At 48.9% G+C, this 23,644-nt stretch overlaps 1 protein-coding gene and 1 long non-coding RNA gene across 5 annotated transcripts in view; one reads left to right on the top strand and one right to left on the bottom strand.

Annotated features, from left to right (window-relative positions):
* The window catches only part of EXOC6B (exocyst complex component 6B), a 1,580,787-nt gene that overhangs the window by 1,043,519 nt on the left and 513,624 nt on the right, over window positions 1-23,644 (bottom strand). For both annotated transcript variants that reach the window (XM_078674493.1, XM_078674492.1), the window contains exons 9-10: window positions 14,243-14,326; window positions 12,505-12,551 (exon numbers count right to left, since the gene is read on the bottom strand). In XM_078674493.1, coding sequence (XP_078530619.1) covers window positions 12,505-12,551; window positions 14,243-14,326 — 131 coding nt within the window. The remainder of the gene's footprint in view (window positions 1-12,504; window positions 12,552-14,242; window positions 14,327-23,644) is intronic.
* The window catches only part of LOC144817728 (uncharacterized), an 891,613-nt gene that overhangs the window by 468,340 nt on the left and 399,629 nt on the right, over window positions 1-23,644 (top strand). The window lies entirely within an intron of this gene.

Below are 23,644 nucleotides of genomic sequence, written 5' to 3'. Positions count from 1 at the left end.
ACCCGAGAACTGAATGCCTGCCGCGGAGTTTTGGCACAAACCCCTGCCTGCCACTTCAAGACTCGACAGTCGAGGTGAACTGTCTTGCCCTACTGCTGTGTAGCCTCTAAAAACCCTAGAGGACTACCAGCCTTAGCAAACTTCCCAAGAACTCTCTCGGAGTGGCGGAGCTACTCCCCTGCAGGCCGCAGACACCGGAACCGCAGAGTCCCGTCCACCGACTTGCAGCTTCTTGGCGCAGCCGGTGCAGCAATCGGCCAGGAAGAGGTACCCGTGCACTGGAATGCCAGATTTGTCTCCCCACTGAAAGTGAAGGAACCAGGACCAACCAAAGCCGTGCAGTACTAATCCCCGGGGTACCAGATGCCCTGCAACCATAACCAACATCGAACAGTCCTGCAAGAACTCCAACTGTACCAGAGCCCAGCAGCCACAGAGGGACATGAAGACCCCCTGAGACCCACTGAGAGTGGCCCAGTAGTCCAGAATTTGCTCCTACCAGCTGTTGGCCCCTGACAGCAAGGAGCACCATTACGCACCGGTGCCTGACAACCTACCTGCTCTGCACCCAGCCCGGGTAATGACGAACCGACTGTGCTCCCTTGCCCCTAAGGCCCTTAGGACCCTAGCCCCCGTTTCGGAGCCCTCGGACTTGCCCGCAAGTCTCCTTGTGCAGCTTATCTCTAGAGGGCCCCTCTTCTCTATAGTGCTCCAGCTACCAACTCCACCAACTCACAGCGGATTTTGGGACGCACCAGATGAACTATTGGTAAAACATTGCACCTTGGCTTCCCACTTCTCTAAACACAGAAAGTGAACCCCTACAACTGTCTGAGCTATGTGCTTTACCTACTTGCTTTTACCTCCTATAGGATTGCATGGTGCGTAACTGTGAACGACTTTGGACTATTTGCTTATCTTTGAGAATGCAGTTCTTGGTTGAAATATACATATAAAAATAATTGTTATTTTTCTAAATTGGTCTCCTATGTATTCTTTAAGTGTGTGTCTAATTTATTGCCTCTGTGAGTACAACAAATGCTTGGCACTACCCTCTGATAAGCCTAAATGCTCGCCCAGACTACCACAAAAGAGAGTGTTGGTATTATCTACTTTAGCCTCTCTAAACCAATTGGGGACCCACTGGACTCTTTGCACAATGTACTTCTTTGTAGTACACTATATAGCGAGCCAGCTTCTTACATTGATGAAACATTATTTTATATATAGCTCACCGGAGGTTCCTTATGGCCATAATGGATTACCCTGGCATTCTGCAACCCTCCTCTTATGAGGTGTAACTTTCCAAGTGGCACCAAAGGCAATATAAGGTATGTTAATGTGAATGAAGACTCAACACCATTAAATGATTGAATAGATCGCACCTATACTTTTGGGCAACAGCGGTCAACCCACCTAAGCGAAGTCACTCAATACCAGTGAGGACATGTTTTGTACACACAAAGAGATCTGTCACACAATGGCTACCACAGTAGGCAATTTTAATATAGTCCATTCCTATAGGCTTGGCTCTTGCCCTTCAACAGCACCAAGACTTGACACTCAAAAGCATAAGAATTTATCTCGGCACAGCTACATTTTCCTTAAAGATGACAGTGATGCAGGTCATCCAGGAGGATCTCTGACCTTCTTCTTCACTACAACCCTGTAATATATTCAAGTGGTGGATCCACATGCTCTGGATCAACAGTAAAGAATCACTACCCCAAGCTATGGCTTGCCAGTAGATGGTGCAGAGGTTTGGAACAGGGTCAAGAGGACAGATAGCCAACTCTGGTTTGCTCTCTTGCCAGGAAGTCCACACAGGGAGGTTTTGTAAATGTGTGTGCAGGAGATCACTGTACAGCTATCTTCTATGGGTATATTCCCCAGAAAAACCACAACAGCTCCCTGTTTCAGGGTGGAGTGTTGCCTTGCACGGGACGGTAGGATTCTTTTAGCTTTAGTATAATAGGTTTGGACGCATTTGACAATCCACCTGACAATCCCTTCCTTAGACATAGTGTGGCCTTTATGTGAGGACAATATTGAGATTCCAGACTGGGGCATGAAGCAACCATGGTGGAATTGCACATGTAAGGCCCTCCGTGAACGCTTCAGTTACAGAGTTTTTGAAGAGTGTCCCCTATTCATCTTACATATAGCAATGGTGGCTAATTGATGTGTAGGCTAACTCCCTACTATAGCAAATGTAGGTGGTAACAAAGAATGTCTTGCACTGAAGGGGTGAGAGGGTAATGTGTTTTGGAGTACAGTAGTGGACAAAACGCTTCCACTTAGCAGCATAGCTGGTGTCCATAGTAGGTCTACAGGTTTCTTTGAGTATGTCTATGCACACTTGATGCAAAAAAAGGTAACCAAACTCTAGGATCTAAGGAGACAAATCACCAGGTTGAGCTGGCTGGGGTCTGAATGACTTGACTGAAAATGTCAGGTCAATTGGGGAGCCTCTTGTGAGGAGGGGTGAGAACCATGGTTTTCTGGCCCACATTGAAGCTACCAGGATGATGGTTAAGGATGTTTGCCTCAGCTTGCTAACCCCGTTCAGTAAGAGGAGGAAAAGTGCAGGCAAATATCACTGACTAGTTAATCCACAGAGCTTTAACAACAGACTGAGAGTGTGGAAATCTGGTGGCGAAGTTTGGGCATTTTGCATTTTCAAATGTCGATGAAAAAGTCTATGTCTGGGATGCTTCACCTGATAAATTAAGGGAGTAGGACTAGTGGGTGGATTTCCCATTCATGGACTTGTTGCTGCGTCCTGCAGAGCAGGTCGGCAAAGTCATTGTCCCCTCCCAGAAGATTATCTTCCAGGAGAGTAACTAGGTGATGGGCGGTCCAATGCCAAATCTGTTGCTGGAGTGTGAGCCTCCTTGTTTCTGCAGATAAAACATGGTGGTCATGTTGTATGTATGCAGAAGGACTACCTTGTCTTGAATGTGTAGAAGAAAGGCTTTGAGAGCTAGTTGAATGGCTAACAGTTCCAGGTGGTTGATGTAGAGAATTCGTAGATGAGGTAGCCACAAACTGTGGACTGCCATGTCATTGAGATTTGCTCCCCTGCCGGTTAAAGATGCGCCCGAAGTAAAGGTCACCTAGAAGACGGGGTCTGCAAAGGGTCAGCCCATTAATAGCTGTTGCTGTTCCACTACTGCAGAGAGCAATGTGTGTTGGCACTTACTAACACTACACCCTCCATCTGACCCCCGACCTGTGTCCACTGGCTTCGGAGGCACTACTGAAACGGTACATATGAGGCCTGGAGTGGGGCACTATGGCAATACCTGAAGCCATCACTCCTAGAAGGCGCATAACCGTGCCACCTGAAATTGGACAGAGTGTCTACAAAAGAGGCAGAAGCTGTTGGAATGCTTGCACCCTCTGAGGGCTGAGGAAAGCCTTGCCCATGATTGAATTGAGGACTGCCCCTAGAAATGGTGGAATTTGGAGCTGCGCCAAGTGAGACTTTGCAGCGTTCACCATGAAACCTAGGCTGCATAGGAGGGGGGCCGCAGCCTGGGTGTGAGCTAGGCATTCTTGTATGCTTGTACACTTGATCAGTAGTCTAGATAGCGTGGGACATGAAAACCTCCCTTCATGAGGTGAGTGGCTATCAATGGTAAAAAATTGGTGAAGATTCCTGGAGCCGTGGTGACACCGTAAGTTAGCACCTTGAACAGGTGCAGATAGCTGCAGGGTGACCATGTGGAAAAGTTAAGACCTGATCTGTATAGAGGGTGGAGGTCGAGGATTGATCTAAGAGATCCATTCTTCTTGGGAATGAGGAAGTATAGGGAGTAGACGCCTGTGCCGTGCTGCTGCTGCTGCAGCGGCACTAGATATCTTGCTCCTTTGGATAGGAGTGCTTGCATCTCCTCTTATAGCAGCGTGCGATGTGCAATGTTTGGCGGGATTGTGAGACGCTACAGGTCGGAGCTATGCTCGATGATGGAGCAAGACCACTGACTCATTGTCAGTGAAATTGCTCTCCCACCCTCGCAGCTCCACCATTAAGTGAGGTGCCCCTGCCCCTGCACTCTTGAGTGTTGGTGATCGAGGCCCTCCTCCACCCGCAGGTTTCCCTGCGCCTCATCCCTGGTGGTCCAGTGGACCTCTGTCTCCTTTCTTTCTTTCTGCTCCTTCACTCGTTTTTCTCCCCTTTCTATCTTTCACCTTTCTGCACCTCTGTTCTTTTGCGCCTTATTTCTGCCCATTTCCCTTTCTCTCCCTCTGCTCCTTCACTCGTTTTCACTCGTTTTTTTACCCTTTCTATCTTTCACCTTTCTGCACCTCTGCTCTTTTGTGCCTTATTTTTGCCCATTTTCCCTTTCTCTCCCTCTGCTCCTTCTCTCGTTTTCACTCGTTTTTTTACCCTTTCTATCTTTCACCTTTCTGCTCTTTTCTGCATCTCTGCTCTTTTGTGCCTTATTTCAGCCTATTCTCCCTTTTTTCTTTATCCCTTCTTTCCTCCCTTTACCTTTCCCCGCCGCTGCTGCCCCCGCGGCCCCTCCCCCCCCAGCACGACCGGCCCAATCCAGCTCCCCTCCCCACTCCCGCCTCCCAGCTGTCCAGCCCTCCCCGACCCCTACTTAATGGCGGCCACTGCGGGGACAGGCGAGCAAGACCACTGACTCATTGTCAGTGAAATTGCTCTCCCACCCTCGCAGCTCCACCATTAAGTGAGGTGCCCCTGCCCCTGCACTCTTGAGTGTTGGTGATCGAGGCCCTCCTCCACCCGCAGGTTTCCCTGCGCCTCATCCCTGGTGCTCCAGTGGACCTCTGTCTCCTTTCTTTCTTTCTGCTCCTTCACTCGTTTTTCTCCCCTTTCTATCTTTCACCTTTCTGCACCTCTGTTCTTTTGCGCCTTATTTCTGCCCATTTCCCTTTCTCTCCCTCTGCTCCTTCACTCGTTTTCACTCTTTTTTTCCCCTTTCTATCTTTCACCTTTCTGCACCTCTGCTCTTTTGTGCCTTATTTTTGCCCATTTTCCCTTTCTCTCCCTCTGCTCCTTCTCTCGTTTTCACTCGTTTTTTTACCCTTTCTATCTTTCACCTTTCTGCTCTTTTCTGCATCTCTGCTCTTTTGTGCCTTATTTCTGCCTATTCTCCCTTTTTTCTTTATCCCTTCTTTCCTCCCTTTACCTTTCCCCGCCGCTGCTGCCCCCGCGGCCCCTCCCCCCCCAGCACGACCGGCCCAATCCAGCTCCCCTCCCCACTCCCGCCTCCCAGCTGTCCAGCCCTCCCCGACCCCTACTTAATGGCGGCCACTACGCAGCCGCGCAGCGGCCCCGGGCTGCGGGCGCGCCGCTGGTGCACCGAAGGCGCATCAAAGGCAAGCACGTCTGCGCCCGTCTGCGACCCGTCCGCGACCAGCACCAGGAACCCTGGACCTCCGCCCGCCAACGCTACGACCCAGCAGCACTCCACGCACTCAACACAGGCTGCAACAACAACTGCAAGCTAGCATCACCAGCCGACACCCATGGACCCTTCAGCTGTCACCGCTGCCGGCACACCTGCAGCACCGCCAAGAACACGGATCCAGCACAACCCGCCCACAAGAACACAACCGAACTAAAGACCCTGCAATGCATCCTCCTCAACGTCCGATCCCTCCACAAACACGCCACAGAAATCTGGGACCTCCTCGACAGCACAACCCCAGACGTAGCATTCTTCACCGAAACCTGGACCAACACCACCTCGGGACCGGACATCGCCATCTCCATCCCCCAAGGATACAAGATCTCCAGGAAGGACCGCCCCATCCACCCAGGAGGAGGAATCGCCATCGTCCACAAATCCAGCCTCCGCCTGAGCACACTCCCTGACGAGTCCACAGAACTGATGGAACACCTTCACTTCAAGATACTGGCCAGCCCCACCGCCGCCCTCCGAGGAACCCTCATCTACCGACCCCCTGGACCCCGCGGACCCTTCGCCAACTCCATCACGGACATTATCTCGCCGCAGGCCATCGCATCCACCAACTACACCCTGCTGGGAGACCTCAACTTCCACCTCGACAATCAACTGGACCCCAACACCACATCCCTCCTGGACAACCTCCACAACATTGGACTCCGCCAGATCGTGACCGAGCCCACGCACTCAGCAGGACACACCCTCGACCCCCTCTTCACTACAGGAAATTCCATCACCTTCAGCCACACCACCGAACTCCCATGGACCGATCATCGTTGCGTCCACTTCACCTTCAGAACATCCACAGACACCAGCACCTGCTTCCACAAAGAAACTGGACCAAAATCACCGATGACCAGCTCACCTCCTCACTCAACAACTCCACCCCAACCATCGCGGAAAACGACGACCCCAACACCGCAGCCCGAACCCTGCATAGATGGATCTCGGACAGCACCAACACCATAGCCCCCCTCAAGAAAAACAACAATACCCGTGCCAAGAAAGCCAGATGGTTTACCACCGAACTTCGAGAGTCCAGGCGCACATGCCGCCGCCTCGAAAAGGCCTGGAGAAACACCAAATCCACAGAAGCCCACAACAACTTCAGAGCCGCCACCAACGCCCACCATCAACTCATCAGAGAAACGAGAAAAAAAGCGATTGAAGACAGAATCTCCACCCACGCACACAACAGTAAGGAACTCTTCAGCATCATCAAGGAGTTCGCCCAACCCACCAGCGAGTCTACCGACATCCCTCCCTCACAAGACCTCTGCGACAAACTCAGCATCTTTTTCCACCACAAAATCAAGAGCATCTACGACAACTTCGACGAAGACAACCAACACACTGAACCCTCACCAACCACCCCCGACACCCGGAAACCAGCGATTGATGACTGGACAGCCCTCACCACCGAAGACACACTGAAGATAATGAAGTCAATCCACTCAGGGGCCCCCACGGACCCCTGCCCCCACCACATCTTCAACAGAGCCGCCAACACCATCGCACCCATCCTCCGCCAAACCATCAACCGCTCCCTGGCGACCGCCTCATTCCCCGATGACTGGAAACACGCCGAGGTCAACCCCCTCCTAAAGAAACCCTCAGCGGACCCCACCGACCTCAAAAACTACAGACCCATCTCCCTGCTCCCGTTCCCAGCGAAAGTCATCGAGAAAGCCATCACCAGCCAACTCGCCACATTCATTGAAGAACACAACATCCTCGACTCCTCCCAATCCGGCTTCAGAAAAAACCACAGTACGGAAACCGCCCTCCTCGCCGCAACAGACGACATCCGCACCTTACTGGACAAAGGAGAAACAGTAGCCCTCATCCTCCTCGACCTATCAGCGGCGTTCGACACAGTCTCCCACCGCACCCTAATACGCAGACTCTACGATGCAGGAATCCAGGACAAGGCCCTCGACTGGATCTGCTCCTTCCTCTCCAGCAGGACGCAGCGGGTCAGACTCCCCCCTTTCCTCTCGGACCCCACACCTATCACCTGCGGAGTCCCCCAGGGCTCCTCCCTCAGCCCGACACTCTTCAACGTCTACATGGCTCCACTTGCCCCCATCGTCAGAACCTAGGGACTCAACATCGTGTCATATGCAGACGACACCCAGCTCATCCTCTCCCTATCCAACGAGCCCAACACCACCAGACGCAACTTTCGAGAAGGCATGGAAGCCGTCGCCAAATGGATGAAAAACAGCTGCCTACAACTAAACACCAACAAAACAGAAGTACTCATCATGGGCCCAAACCCCGACGCCTGGAGTGACACCTGGTGGCCCACCGCCCTCGGAAACCCGCCAACCCCCACAGACCACGCACGCAACCTGGGAATCATCCTGGACTCCGAGCTCAAAATGGACCGCCAGATCAACTCTGTCTCATCTTCCTGCTTCCACACCCTCCGCCTCCTTCGTAAGACCTTCAAATGGATCCCCCTCGAACACCGAAAGACAGTCACTCACGCCCTGGTCACCAGCAGACTCGACTACGGCAACGCACTCTACGCCGGAATAAACAAAAACCTCATCTGCAAGCTACAGAACATCCAGAACGCCGCCGCAAGACTGGTCCTCAACCTGCCAAAACACTGCCACATCTCCCAGCACCTGCGCACACTCCACTGGCTCCCCGTCGAGGCGAGAATCACCTTTAAGATGCTCACCCACGCACACAAGGCCCTCCACGGCACCGGACCAGCATACCTGAACAGCCGACTCAAATTCCACGCACCCCAAAGGACCCTACGATCAGCCCAGCTTTCCTACGCTGTGGTCCCCCGCACCAGAAAGACCAGATCGGGAGGCCGCTCCTTCTCCTTCCTCGCGGCCAAAGCATGGAACGCCCTTCCGCTCCACCTCAGACAGACAACATCGCTCCCCATCTTCACAAGAAACCTCAAAACCTGGCTCTTCGACAGACCCCCTCCTTGATGGAATGGAACCTGCACCCCCCCAACCCCCCCCACCCCTAGCGCCTTGAGACCCTTACGGGTGAGTAGTCGCGCTTTAACAAACTCCTGATTGATTGATAGATGATGGCTAAGACACAATGGTCTGAGGTGATCTCCTTCCAACAAGTAAAGAAAAACCCTGAAGTGGCCCGTCAGGTGTGGTGTGATTGGTAGGGATGCGAGGCAAGTCCATTTTTAGAGGTAGGGGCTTCCTTAGTAGTGCTGCCTCTTCCTTGGCTCTTGGAGCTGTTCCATCTAAAGGAGCCTACTGTAAAACCCCTGCCATTTTATGGATGATAACCATATTGCTGCCGATTGCGGGACTGGGATGGTTCTTTGGGAATGGGCTTTTGAGCCTTCTCTTCACTGCTGGCTCCAAATAGAGCCCCTGCTGAAAGGAACCTGTGGGGCGCCCGCGGTCATGGCAGTTTGTGTCCTTCTTGATTATTTCAATTATGATGTCAACCTGAGATCCAAACAGGTGTTACTCATTGAATGGTGTGTTGATGCGGTGCTATTGCACCTCTAGCTTGAAGCCAGACATCCGGGACCAGGAGTGGCACCGAGGAATGACTGAGGTGTTCAAATTCCCTGGCTGCTGTATCCACAGCATATAGTGCACACCTGAAGGTTGCATTGCAAACAGCCTTGCCTTCCTGAACTAACTCTTCCCCCCCATCATAGCGAGCGAGGAGGCCAACAGAATTGGTGATTTAGACAAAAAAACAGTGTTTCCTGTGGGCACTTCATGGTTAATATTAGTATATATATATATATCAGCACAATCGTAGTAAAATGGGGGTACATACATGCCAGAGAAAGAAGGACTTGCAACACAGAGTGTAGAGAAACAAGCTGTTTTATATATGAAAATTCACATTTGTTATAAATTCCCAGTGCCGACTGTCCCAAGTGAAAAAAGCTGAAAACTAGGAGTATCGATTGTGACTTTTGTGACATAAGAAAAAGGTTTCAATGTTGTTACAGAAATGACCATTCAATGGATACACAATAAATGTTAGCAGCCTCCTAGTATAATAGTAGGGACTGGGAATTGGTTCGCTTCAAGTTGTCGACGACGTTTCGACCCAGCTAACAATGTGGGGTCTCATCAGAACCTATCAATGTTGGGACACCTGTGGGAGTGAGGGGTAGTCAAGGGTACTCACATAGGGCCCGGCCGGGCACCTATGGAGGAGCGGTTACTGTCAATCAATGGTATTTGATGTAATCAGGGTTAAGATCCTATATCTAGAAGATGGTGTTGCGTGTTTGGACAAAGCCAAGGACAAATGGGGAGCCTTGAATTACTGCCGTAAATGTCAATCCGTTTCTGTAGTAAATCCAGTATTGTAAACAACAATTTGAGATGCAGAGTCAATCTGCTACGGAAAGATTCACGCCTATGACTCCCTGGAGAACTGCTTTCGTCTGTCTCCGCTTGGTTAATGGCAAGATGATGGTGATGCACCCACCACTACTCTTTCCCATCAGCATAAATCTGCTTGCTCTTATTGTCAGGAGGCCAAGCATCCCCAGTGGCTTGGGCTTCTGGTCCCTTCCTAGCAGTGTAACCATTATGGATTCTAGAGGGACATGACCCCTGATGTAGCGCAGGCCAGAGAGTGCCTTTTTAATTTTTTTCACCACAAAAGATTTCACTGAGTAGTTAAGGATCTCAGGGGCAGATTTACTCATTACCTAGTACATCGTGAAGTACTAGACAGAGTATTTTGTCTTGGAGAGCGTCTCCACCAAAACGTTCTCCTCCTCGGGTAGTGTACATCTCTACTTTGTGGCAGGCGGCTGTGTGCTGAATAACACTGTGACACACAGTGGGGTCCAGTGGCGGGGAGACTCTAACTGGTACATGTTCTAGATCATGGTCTGTTTAAGAGTCTGTGTCATAATCCTACCAAGTAACTCCTGAAGGTCTCATGGTAGACTGGGGCAAAGTCCTCAGCTAGGAAATAAGGCTAGAAGTATCAAAGCAAGACTCTGAGGATCCCTGAAATGAAGGCAAATGAGGTGAAAGTTGAGGTGGTGGAGGAGGTGAAGAAGGAGAAGAAAGAGGGGGAGGAGCAGAAACGTTGTCCTTAAGCCTCCTGGAAGGGGGTGGGGGGGCGCACCGAGGTCACAGGAGTATCCATGGCAGATTTCTTCAAAGGAAAGCCAGTGTTCTTTGGGAAGGTCTTCTCGGAGGCAGAGATCTTGCCTGTGCGTGGGTGGATCATAATCCTCCTCTGCCATTAGCCCAGCTCCTGTGGCAGCCTCTCAAGGATGGGGCATTGCTTGACATTGAGAGCTGGGGGCCTCTGATGCAAAGGTGGTCTTCGTACCGATGGAGTTTGTTTCGGTGCAAATGGCATTTTTTATGAGCCTAATTTAAGGGTTCAGCGCCAGCAGGCGTTCTGTAGCTAGAGGGTGGCCATGGCACTTGGAATGAATGGCCTTTACTCGGGTTTGAGGGCTTGCTTCAGTGTTGACCAGTGCTCTGAGGCGGTGGCGCACCCAAAGGTGGCAGCGGCTTCAGCACAGGGTGCGATGCCCGTTCCTCAGAGGGGAGGTGGTTGGCTTGGACGTGCTGTCTGATCTGACCTTTGAGAAGGGCTTGGGCATCAATAGTACTCACATGAGGCGTGGTCTTGAACCAAGGACCACAGGTAACCGAGGTGGATGGAGCATCCTCGGGTGCCTCTTCTTGCTCCAGGAACTCCTCCTCGCCTGACTCTGAGACATTAAGGTCTATGACCAGAGGACAGGGCTGGAGTGCCGGGAGATCGGTCAAGTCACCCAATGCTTCTGCCTCTTCCTCAGTACCGAGCAGATAAGCAGTGCTGAAGATATCTGGCACTTCTGAAGAGGATTTGGCCATTCTGCTGAGGGCCCACAACAGGTCTCAGTACTGAAGCAGAGTCTTCTTACTGTGGAATACCAAGCCACAGTCACAGTGGCCCTCGTTGTGCTCCGAGGAGAAGAAAAGATTGCAGACAGCATGGAGAGCGGCTCAGGGATATTTAGAATGGAACTGCGGGCACCTTTTGAAGGGTGTTCGTTCCTTTCCCTCTTCTTCATTCTCCTAAGGGCAGTCCGGAGCACATGGTGGCCCGAAGGGCCCCGAGGTAAAATCGCACCACTACGATGGGACTCAATGAAAGGATTGGGCTCTGTTCGAAGAAACATGTTAAAGAGTCTTCTCGCACAAGATGGAAGGCAACAGACTTCACAGAAGCGACGGAACCAAAAAACTTGTCAAGACTGATGGCATGCTGGATTGCGTCTGAACTTGATGGTGGAGAAAAACAATCTAGCAATGAAGTTGGTGCTCATGTGCATATATGATAAAAAAGTAAAAGTCCACATTTGTAAAGCGCACAATCACCCGTAAGGGTCTCTAGGCGCTGGGGGCCGTCGGGAAGATTAAGCGCGCTATTGCCCAGAGTCACATGGTGCTGGGCTACCCTGCCGCCAGAGCCGGGGTTCGAACCGTGGTCCCCAGATTCCAGCGTCAGTCGCCCTGGCCGCGGCGCCACACCTCTCCACAAGAAGAGGAGTCACCAAGACCTTGTGATTTGAAAGACTTCTTCGTAGAAAAACAACTTGTAAACAGCTGGGCCATACACTAGCTGGCAGGAGTATGCAGAGCAAGTTTATCTGCAGCCAAACATGCTACCAATATTAATTTTCGATTTTTTCCTGGTAAGGTAAATTCTATATTTAGGTTCTTGGGCTGAATAACTGCTTATTCTATAGAGTTAGATTTTGGCCATGGAAGGAGAGGGGCACATAGATGTTTTCTATGGATGAAATATTTTATGTGAATACATTAGTGGTGGAAGGCAGGGCATCTTAATGGTAACTCGGTTATCCACACGGAGCATCTGAAATGAACTCAGTTTCAGAGGAGAGACGCCCAGGCAGATATTTACCAGTCATGGTGAAAGTTCTTAACTTAACCCAAGAAGATCCAACCACACAATGTTAACATGTACTGCACCCAGCAATGCCTCACATTCAGCCATTACAGTGGACAATAAATAAGCAAATTCAGACATGTGTAAAATGGAAAATGATGCTTACCCTACAATCTGATTAAAATACTTCCTATAGGCATCCAGTGTTTCATGCTGCAATGAAGATCAGGGTTTGTTAGAATAAAATACCAAAAGTAAACAGAAAAATGTAGCTATGAAAGACAACATAACTTTGGCTTGTTCTACTATCGACAGAAGCAGGGTGTGTCATTTTGGATGTAGTTTGACCTCATGGTAAACTGAGGTGAGCAGCCAGGACTAGGAGAGGTTTAAGAGAACTGTGCTTCTATCTAAACATGCATTTCCTTTTAAAGCACTGCTGGAAGTGGTTTTAGTTCAAGTCTATTTCACCAGGTATATGTCTGAAGACACCAAGAGGATGTTTTACTCCAATGATTGGCATTTATCTGTCGGTGCCCACGCATACAGCGTGTCAAGCAGATAACGAAGGGTGGAGGCCAGGGACCTTTCATCCAACCTCACAGAGCGCTCCAGATAAGACTTTGAAGTGGCAGTAAAATGCTTCCCAAAAGGGATGAATAGATGTTGCATCCCAGCAGGTACAATTATTAGGGAGAGTAAAAATACATTTCAATTTTAAATGGAGGATACATTTCACCATAAGCCACTCCTTGCAGTTGCTCATTCTAGTGAATAAAAAGATAAAAGGAGGAGCACTGCTATTGTTGCTGGCTGATCAGGAGATGGTCTTTCATGAAAACATTCAACATAAAATGCTAATGCACGGATATGAGCACACTAGCAGGCAGTGCAAGTAAAAACAGCAGCAACGTTATCTGCATCGCTTACACCATTTTGTTTGGGATACTGGTTAGTTGAGTGATACAAACAGGCTTCTTCCCAGCCCCTACTCATAAAAGAGACAACACAATTTAAAATATAATATAAGAATTAACATATTTAGCAACGTACTTTAGCGATGGCTTTTCTGATCACAGGACAAAACGTTTTCTACTAAGCCCAGGTGAATTAATTATATTGGTGTCCCTACTGTAACATGACAAAAAAAACATAAACCATTGTAACGTGAGCACCGTGAATGTTGTGAAGAGTGGCACTGGAGCCTAGAGCAGGTCCTTAACTTCTGAGCAGTCCTAGGCCCCTGAGATCTGCCAAACAAAATGATTAATGTATGGCCTAAACACAAACTATCATTTTAAAAGTTTCATTTACGGTTTTAACCTCAATGACTCCTAAAAGAAAGTATGCATGTATGTATTATTCGCGTGACCAGATGTTGAGAACGCAGGTCAGAGGCTTGGCACAAACATGGAAGTAGGACAACAATTCTGCATCGACATGGGCACAGAATGACTGAATTGCTCATCAGCACACAATAACACAAAGGTAGTAAGGGGAAATCACCTTCAGACATTGCATGATTTATGTTAAATAAACTGCTTTCTGATAAGGGCGGCTTACTAACCATGCCCTACTACACAAAGGCGTGCTTCTCTCTGTACTGAGTAGACCCTCCTTGAAAAACCTGGGCAGGTATTACATTTTAAGGAATTTGCCAGGGCCCTTCAGTGTATGCATGCGTGTGCGAGAGGTATGTGTATGATTAAAGAGCACAACACATGGTTAGGGTGACAGAGAAGGGTTAAATGCTTACAATATAGAGTTGTAATTGTTTAAAGCTATGCTAAACGCTATTCATGGCCCCTTTTCTGAGAGGATATACACTCCAACGAAACAAGCGGATGGAGTTCACTGCTGCACACCTGCACTATGCAAGTCAAGCCACAGGCAGAAACACTCACCATGTTTGAAGGCGGCTGGAGCACCAGCCTGGCCTGTTTTCGTCTCTGTTTCCTGTAGTAGTTCTCAAAGGTTTCTCTGGCTCCCTAAACAGGAAAAGCACAAGAATCAGATGAAGCAAAAACAATGCTCACTCACCTCTATAATGAAGAAAACAGAGCCCGCCCAGTGCCCAAATATGACAGACAGGCAGTCACAAACCAATGAGTGCACAGGCTGATGTCACAGTACTTTAGCCCCCTCACCACCCCCCACTGCTCTAGCAGGGGCTGTCACACAAGAGGCCGATTCCAACAAATAGAGTATTAAGGGGGACAATAGGTGCAACACACTACTTAAGTGAAAACAGAGCTATTTTGCAAATATCAAGTAACCAGCAACCAGGCTCGAAAGGAGTGTCATCACCCACAAGGCTCGTCACCCTTCAGGCACAACAGGGGTTCCCCTTAAGGGTGAGGCGGGAGGTATGAACCCAAAGGCAAGAGGGTCCCAGCACTGAACAATTCTCATTAGCATTGTGTCCCTGGAATGTGAATGGCCTTAGTGGCGAGGTGGGTGAGAAGGACTACACTACCTTCACAAAATGTCGACATCCTGCTATTGCAGTAAACACCAACACCACTATTCGGCTTCAAAGAATTTCACACTGAAGACACCAACTGGAACCAGGCAGTGAGAGCCGCAGGCGGACTCGCCACCTACAGTGGGAGCAAGAACCCTTAGACCTGGGCCTCTCCTGGGCTCCATGCGTCGGTCAGCCTCCTCCTCAGCACAAGGCGACTCCAGCCTTTTAGTTTGCAATCTGTACATTCATCCAGGCAACAAGAGCAAAGCTCATGAAATGAAAACCTTGACCGCCCGGCTTAAATCCCTTCAATTCACCTTTCCGCAACCACATCTAGTTTTGTCAGGGGACTTAAATACACACTTAATGCAAAGTAGATCTCCGATGCCCCAAGAGCGTCAAACACATACACAAATTGTGCCAGTAATTATTTAAAATAACTCCGAACCAACAGGCATGGAAGGCCATGTATTTGGGCCCTAGAAAGCATCGGTCTTTATACAATAAATGGACTCTTCCCCCATGACCAACCGGCAGCTTACACCTGGCTGTCACATAAATCAATTGCAATCCTGGATTACACACAGGCAGATGCCGAGATATGTCCAATGATTAATTACATGGCATAACCGTTAGGTTGGAGAGTGATCACTTGCCCCGGCACATTGAGCTATCGATATGTCCACCGAGGGCCTTACATGCGAACGACTTACTACCATTTTCCAGTCTTCAATTTAAAACGTCTCTATGGTCAGCGCCGCAGAGGAGATCATGGACTTTGCAAGAGCCCATTTGAAAACTGAGCAATCAAGCTCAATTCAACACGCAACTCCGGCATAGGCCTGGGAGTCCTTTGCCACCTCCCTCAACTTCACCTTCTCAACAAGAAGGCCGGCCAAGAACTCATGCACACGTGAAGTGGGCAAACCACTCCTCCAGCCCTGCTGTGAAAGCAAAGAAGCCCCGCTTGCACAGCAGCAGGACAAAAGAAAACGATAACATTTAGTTATTAACATTTAGGGCCATATGTATCAACACATTTCCCCATAGACACAGAATGGGCAAAACCCTTTGATACATCTGGCCCATAATTTTTTCTTTAGTTACACTGCTTAAAAGCAGTGGGGCGACGCTCCTCCGCCCACTGGTGGATAAACATTCTCCATACAAGCAAATAGAAAAACAGTAAATTATTCTGGGTCAAAATCAAACTTGCGAATGGGAGCCATAGCCACCACAATGCTGGCATCACTGTAGCAGACTGGGTAGCACGCATAGCAGCTGTTCACGCCTTGGCCAACCCTGTCCATTCTTCATGAACGAACTGGTCCCGCCAGGGCACCACGTTTAAACCATCTTAATCGAGGATCCAACATCCACCCAATCAGATGGCCCGTGTTTGGCCGATCTGCAGGCCCTGAACATTCTCAGGCGACTCAGATCTCAGGGGGCCCCATGCCCGACCGGTACCAAAATGCTCTATTCAAACAAGAACAATCATTTTGGGCCACTTATCTAACCTCCTTGTTCAATTACAGCTTTGTCACCAACTTCATACCAGCATCCTCGCGAGGTAGCATTCTACATCCCATTTACAAACCAGGCTCGCAGTCCAATCATGCAAACTAAAGACAGATTGCCCTTGACGGTGAAGCAAAGATCTAGGCCTCCAAACTTTTGATAGATTTGGAAGCTTGGATTTCTTTCACAATCCTCATTCCAAAAACACAGACCGGCTTCAGAGTGAGCATGAATACAACAACCAATCTCTTAACAGTCAGCCTCCGCGTAGAAAAAGCCCAAACCAAAAGTTCTAAACTCAAAGATCCTTTTAGACCTTACAGCAGCCTTTGACACCCTTTCTCCCTCAGTTCTAACATCTCGCCTGAGGGAGATTGGGGTTCAGGGGGAAGCGTTGGCTCTACTCACCTCTTTCCTCGATCAACGAGAGCAAAGAGTGAAGCTGGGTAAATTTCTATCTCCATCCCTGTCTGTGCAATGTGGGGTCCCTCAGGGGTCGGCGCTAAGCCCGACCCTTTTTAACATTTACGTGACTCCTCTTGCCAGACTAATTAGATCTTTTGGGATGGAGGTAGTTTCCTATGCGGATGACACGCAGATCCTCGTCTCTCTCTCCCATTCAGTTACTTCGACTGCCTCCAACTTCAGATCTTGTATGGAGGCAGTCGGTCAATGGATGATTCACAACTCATTGAAACTGAATGGGGAGAAGACTGAGGTGATGGTGTTTGGAGGAAGGGAGGAGGTATGGTCAGCCGATTGGTGGCCAGACTCACTGGGAGCCTGTCCTGTCCCTGCTTCTTCTGCCAAAAACCTTGGGGTCGTGATCGACCCCACCCTCAGTATGAGTCAACAGGTTAACAGGACTATCTCTACCTGTTGGGGCATCATTCGCATACTGAGGAAGATCAGGCACTATCTTTCACAGCAGGCAAGGAAACAACTTGCGGTCGCCCTTGTTGGTTCTCGACTGGACTACTGCAATGCGCTGTATGCGGGACTGAATAAAAGTCTGCTGCAGCGCTTGCAGGTAGTCCAGAATGCAGCGGCTAGGTTTGTTCTGGATCTACCCCGGCGCACTTCGGCTACCTCCGCCAGAAAATTGCTTCACTGGCTTCCTATAGAGGATCGTATTCTCTTTAAGACCATGTGCATGATCTATAGGGCCTTAGCAAAAAGTAGCCCTACTGGAATTGGATCCATTCTGTCCCGCTACAGCCCCTGTAGGAACCTACGTTCCTCTAACAGACTCCTTCTGTCAGTCCCTCGAATCCGGAGAGCCAGATGGGGTGGCAAAGCCTTCTCTAATCTGGCACCTAAGTGGTGGAATGCTCTCCCCATGGAATTAAGGTCCCTTCCCACCTTGCAGTTATTCAGAAATGCCCTAAAGACCCGTCTCTTTGTGTGCGCATACCTGTAGTTGTGCTCTGCCTTTTCTGATCTGTTTTGGTAGGCGCCTTGATACCTTAGGGTTTTAGTTGCGCACTATAAATTACCTTTAAATTAAATTAAATTACGCTTGTTTTGTGGATCTGAAAGCGCGTTTTGACAGGGTAACAAGGGGTCGCCTCCGGGCAAAAATGCCCAATTGGGTAGTGCCATGAAAACTATTAGAAGCGGTTATTAATTTGTACTCAGACACTTGGGTCCAAATCAAGGTCGGTGACGGCCACAGAACCACTCGCAAGATCCCAGCTCGCATGGACCAAACGCAGGGGTGTGTTTAAGCCACGTGCCTATTCAACATCTATGTGGCGGACTATGACAATCAGCTATCTTAAGGGGTGTGCGATCCTCCCAAACTAGCGGATGCACCTCTGCGATGTCTCCAATACACTGATGACTTTGTTCTACTGAGCCAAACTCCGATCAGCCTTCAGCAACAGCCGGAATAGAGCGGCACATCACACTTGGAGCTGGGAAGCGTGCCAGCTATGAGTCGGGTGCAATGTGACACACTAACAGAGGCAATAAAGAGGAGTTCTAACTGGCAAGTATGCTACTTCTAAAACAGAGTAGGTAACAGGTCACAACACTGAAAACCCTAGTCACTACCAGGTGGACATTTTGTTTAAAAAAAAATATTCCACTGGATTTCTATAAAAATCAGTCAAGTTGCAATCCCATGAACCTATGGAACTGGTTTAATTCAATGAAACACAACGGTCTGCTGCTGAAGGTCACACAGTGGCATTAGGTTCATGCCACTGAACTATGGGGGAAACATTCGACGATTTTACTGAAGGGTAATGCTTCTGATGTAAACGTTTACAGTGCATAAAAGTATAGTTCATGCTGAGTGCATAACTATACATACCACTACATCAATCACAAGTGTATCAGCGCCATCTGGGTTCACCTAACCTACTTATTGCCTACTAGCTATTTTTCAGCTAAATACAAAGTTACAGGAAATTACATCATTGCGTGGCAGTTTGTGCATAAAGCAAAAGCAGAAAGAAATCCCAAAATTTAAAACCATAAAAAAGTTTGAAAACTGTTGGTATTTTTTTCTTACGATATCTTTAAGAAAAATGGTATAGTTGCATAGCATAAGGTCATAATTAGGGCTCCTGGTTTTATGGTATATATTTTTTTGTTTTTTCCGTTTGTATTTATCCATATTTATTTTGGGTTTTGTGAAAACATGAAGCTAAAACTAGTATGTTTCTACATATATTTACCCACAAATGTTCACTCATTCTTAAAGGCCTGAGAGATTTCAATGATATGAAAACACAGTAACGATAAATCAATGCACTTATGTGATATGCATATCAGTATCAAATTTGTGCTTATCAACTGCTGTTTACGCAACTTTACTAAAATTCCCTTCTTGTTTTAACACCATTCCTTGCCTGTCCATCCGCACAGCTATACACTTGGCAGCCATGCCTAACAGCATTTAGAATCACTCAAAAAACAACACAATATCCGTTTTTATCGACATTAAAAAATAAATACAGACGGGAAAATAAATGGGTTTCTATGTATATTTCTCTGTAAAAATCAGTAAAAACTGGAAACAGGCGTAACACGCGTAGATTATTTGTTAATAAAGGAGCGAACTGTTTTAGACAGACAAAAATAAAAGACGAATATTTGAACGGGGATCCCCTCTTTAGAAATAAGTTTGCTTTTCTTTTTTTACTTTACTTGGTGCGCTGATGGCTCTAAATCCAAGGCTCGTGACGAATGAGGGCTCTACTGCACATATGGCCCCAATAAGTAGTTACATAATTTAAAATAATGTATTTTAGGATGGTAGAGTAATCTCTGCAGCCAGTCTGCCCGTGCCTGGTCAGTGTGGGCTCCGGAGAGGTGCGGTGCGGCCGGGTATGCGGCCACCAGCGGATGTATCTGCCGACAGCCAGAGGTGCAGAGCCAACAGGTGAGGAAACACAGGCAAGCACTGCCCCCTCCTGGCCACAGATGGGACCCGTCACGACAGCTTCCTTTCACATCACTCAATGTACTGGCATCTTCGGGTGATTCAAGGCGGTTTTACATCTGTACACATCAGACAGATGTGCACATGATGCCGGGGAGGGCGTGCGGCGTCGAGTGCGAGGGTCACGTGTTTGTTTCAGTAGTGAGAGGGGTCATTCTTCGTGGGGACAGAATTCGCCTCCCTGTAATGTGTTGTTTATCTTAGAATGTGCATTACTTTGTACTTCTTCTATGTTCATACTGGTCATCGTATGCTCCACGGGTGGGCACCTTATCAGAATGTGTATCTTCAAAGGTGCATCGCTCGTGGAGTCTGTTCACCAAGAAACTCCAGCAGTTGGGCATTCTTCTGAACAGATGTGCTGCTGTGATTTGCTGTTTTCGACCAAAGAATAAATCTTCTTTCAACAAGAAAACTTCTTCAATTCATTATTGGCTTGGATTTACTCCATTGGTGATCCCTGTGGTAAATGAATGATGCAGAGTCCACTTGACTGTAAGATCCTTTATTGCAGGTTCCTTCCAGGTTAGACAGACAGGTTAAGATTGTAAGTAGATAGATAGAAAACCCCACCAGGAGCTCGCTGTTGGTAGCTCAGCCTCAGGTGACCAACTGCCACAACAGGTAATAGAAAGGTACAGTGAGATAGAGTGACAGCCTGGCATTCTATGATGTCATAGATATAGTTGTACTGTCTAGCCAGAGAGGAACAGTGAAGATAGTATTTACTACAATCCCCACCTCACACTCCCTCCTCCCTGAGCGCCAGGTCACACCCCGCGCTACGCCGAGCAGCTGAGCATTAGTTCAGATGCAGGGCCGCTTGTGATTGGGGACGTTTCAAAGGCACGCATCTCTCGATCACTCGGGCGTCCCCCCAGTGGCACGCGAGCAGGACCAGGAACAACACCCCAGTGTCCGGGACCACCCCGCGCTGCTGCAATTTAGAAGAGTGAAGACTCAACTTCAGAATGCATGGACAGCCCAGAAACCTCTCCCACCCATCGGTGACTTGATTGTATTTATATAGCGCTTACCAGGGCTTTAAGTGGGCCGGGTCTGTCCGGGTCCGAGCACCGGCAGTTATTTTCAGGGGGCCTGGAACCGTGTCTCTATCGGGCTCTGTTTTCAGGCATCCAAAGGTAGGTAGTCCGTTTTCTTTTTCTTTTTCCTCGACTGCAGTGAGAGCATGCACATGATGTGCCCATGCTCACCGACAACTTCAGAAGCACTGACTTCTTACTTTTTAACAGGGCCCCTTACAGCGCTTTCACTTTTACAGTAGCTGTCGCGCTGTCCCCGAATTCACAACACTCCCTCTCCAGTCTCCTCGCCCCCAGGGCCGGCGCAAGGCATGGGCAGTGTGGGCAGCTGCCCAGGGCCCCCTGCACACCCGACCAACGGGGGGGCCCCCGCACAAATAAGACTGATGTAGCGCTGCGAGGCCCAAGACATCGCAATCATGTGCAGGTCTGGAAATAATCAGAGCAGGGACGCACTTCCCCGGGAATCGCCAGTCGCCACACTGCCATTACTGCGAGGTACAGGGAAGGAGCGCCTCATCCCATGGGCCTCGCAGCGCTACACCATCACTGCGATGCTCAGGGAACAAAGGGCCTCTCCCAGGGCTAATCACTGCCTGTACCTGGGGATCTAGTCTCCCGCTGCCCACTCAGAGGCACTGCAGGACACCCCACATCCCGCACGTTTAAGCCTTCAAATGATAAACAACTTTCTTTCAGCTCTTGAGGAGCTGTGGACGACATGCTTGTGGTAGACATACAGCGAGGCGTTGCAGCACACCAGGGGTCCTGCATAAAGCAGCTTGAGAGCCTTCAGCTACTAACATGCAAACATACTTCAATGAGTATGTGAAACTTATTCCCACGACCTGCTCTGAAAGTATGCCCTGTAAGCGTATTTCAAAGTGCAGGGCCTGAATGTAACATGTCTGTGCAATTTAGAGGGGCCTCGCACATCCCCTTTCTGCCCGGGCCCCAAAAATCCTAGAACCGGCCCTGCTCGCCCCCCACTACTCAGCAGCAGAAGCCAGGAGTAGCAGTGTCACAGGGTCACAACTCCATCTTGCAGGAAGACGAGCAGTAGGCAACTGCGTGGTAACTGGCACGGGATCATCTAAAAGCCCTTGGAATTAATTTTGTCCATGTGAAGAAGCGTTTCTTAGCCTTGCATTCCAACCTTCATAACTGATCACAAAACTACCCCAAAGGCAGTGTGTCCAAATGGAACAGCGTTTTCATTTAATTACTGTGTTTTTTGTCTCGGATCAGAAAGGCACAACAACATACCCTCAAATATTATTCAAACATACGAGTGTGCTTCCTTCGCCATATTTTTTTTATATAAAGTGATGAGCATAATTTGGGCAGACACTCGAAAAACAATGTGCAGGCACATTCATACCGTCAGCCGAAAAACCAAAGTCACCCCTCCCTCTGCCCCCACCTGCTGCAACTGCTTCGCACTTTCATACCGGCTGCAACGAAAATGAAAAGTACATTTGGGTGGTTCCTTTCACCAAGTGTATTTCTGCCTAGGTTTGGACAGTTTCACAATTATTTCGGATCTAGTCACTTAGCACCCTTCCAACTGTGCCTGCGATCCTTTCATTAACAGCGCAGAGATGGGGTAAGCCAACCTCCTCACACCCATTTTTAAAAGGATTGACAGCGTATGAGGAAATGCAAAGTTGTGCACCTGCCCGTTGGGACAGGAGTGGGGTGGTGACAGGAGTTTTGTTGTGCTAGGGGACTCCATTTGATTTCATGGAAATAGGAAAGTTCACGTACCTACTACCTACAGAACGAATGTTTGCTGCGAAGTGCTGGTACTCTAGCATAAAAAATATTGCAGCACTGCTGAGAAGTGCAGGTACTCTTTCTCTCCCCTTCAACTTACAAAAGTGTGGGCACTCTGTGCGGGAGAGCACATGCCCGTTTAAAGCACTGGATAGTAAATGAAACTTTCCCTGCCAAGGACACACAAAAAAGGCCCCCGCATCTAGGCACTCAAACAAAGCTAATGTGTGCTATATTACTTTGACATATGTCATTGGTATTTTAGGCTTAGTGCATTTGTTTCATGTACTTTGTGCAACACGTTATTGCTGATATAAGGTGTTTAATGTAACTGCTCACTCTCAGCTTTGGTTGGCAGAGCACGGTTTGTGTTGCATGTTTAGTACAGGGCTTTAAGTGGGCCGGGTCTGTCCGGGTCTGAGCACTGGCAGTGATTTTCAGGGGGCCTCGAAACGGGTCTCTATCAGGCACTATTTTCAGTCCTCCAAAGGTAGTTCGTTTTCTTTTTTTCTTTTCCCTCGACTGCAGTGAGAGCATGCACATCGATGAGCGCATGCTCATTTTGCTCACTACTGAGCGGCGGAGGTAGTGAGCATGCCAGGTGAGCCGCGTTGTAGGAGGAACGCGGCTTTAAAGAGAGCCATTTTCTCTCAGGATTTCCCTTCCTGCAGCGCAGGTGCAAAGTCTTCGTGGTGCCAGCCTTCACATCATGGGATGATTAGGAGAGAGACTACCACAGGCAGCCTGCTCCAGCACAACCCTGCTCTGACTTTTCACACTGAGCGTCAAGGCTGCAGTGTAATCAAGCAACAATTAAAACGCAGAGAGAGGAACTAGTCGGCGTGATCCTGCCCCAGCCCTAACGCAATGCTAGTTATCTTGATTTAGACCACGCCCCTACTTGGATTGGCCACGCCCCTTTGCGTGGTTTGCCCCGCCCATTTTAGAGCACCCCCAGTTTTTTTCTCCCACTTAAAGCCCTGGCGCTTACTACCTGCTGACGAGGCGTCCACGCACTTTTCGTGGAGTAGCACGCTACTCCGGAACT

This window comes from Lissotriton helveticus, chromosome 2_1 (genome assembly GCF_964261635.1).
Source record: "Lissotriton helveticus chromosome 2_1, aLisHel1.1, whole genome shotgun sequence".
In the NCBI taxonomy this organism is placed as follows: domain Eukaryota; kingdom Metazoa; phylum Chordata; class Amphibia; order Caudata; family Salamandridae; genus Lissotriton; species Lissotriton helveticus.
The sequence above is the reverse complement of the archived record's forward strand: the minus strand, read 5'-3'. Positions and strand labels throughout refer to the sequence as shown.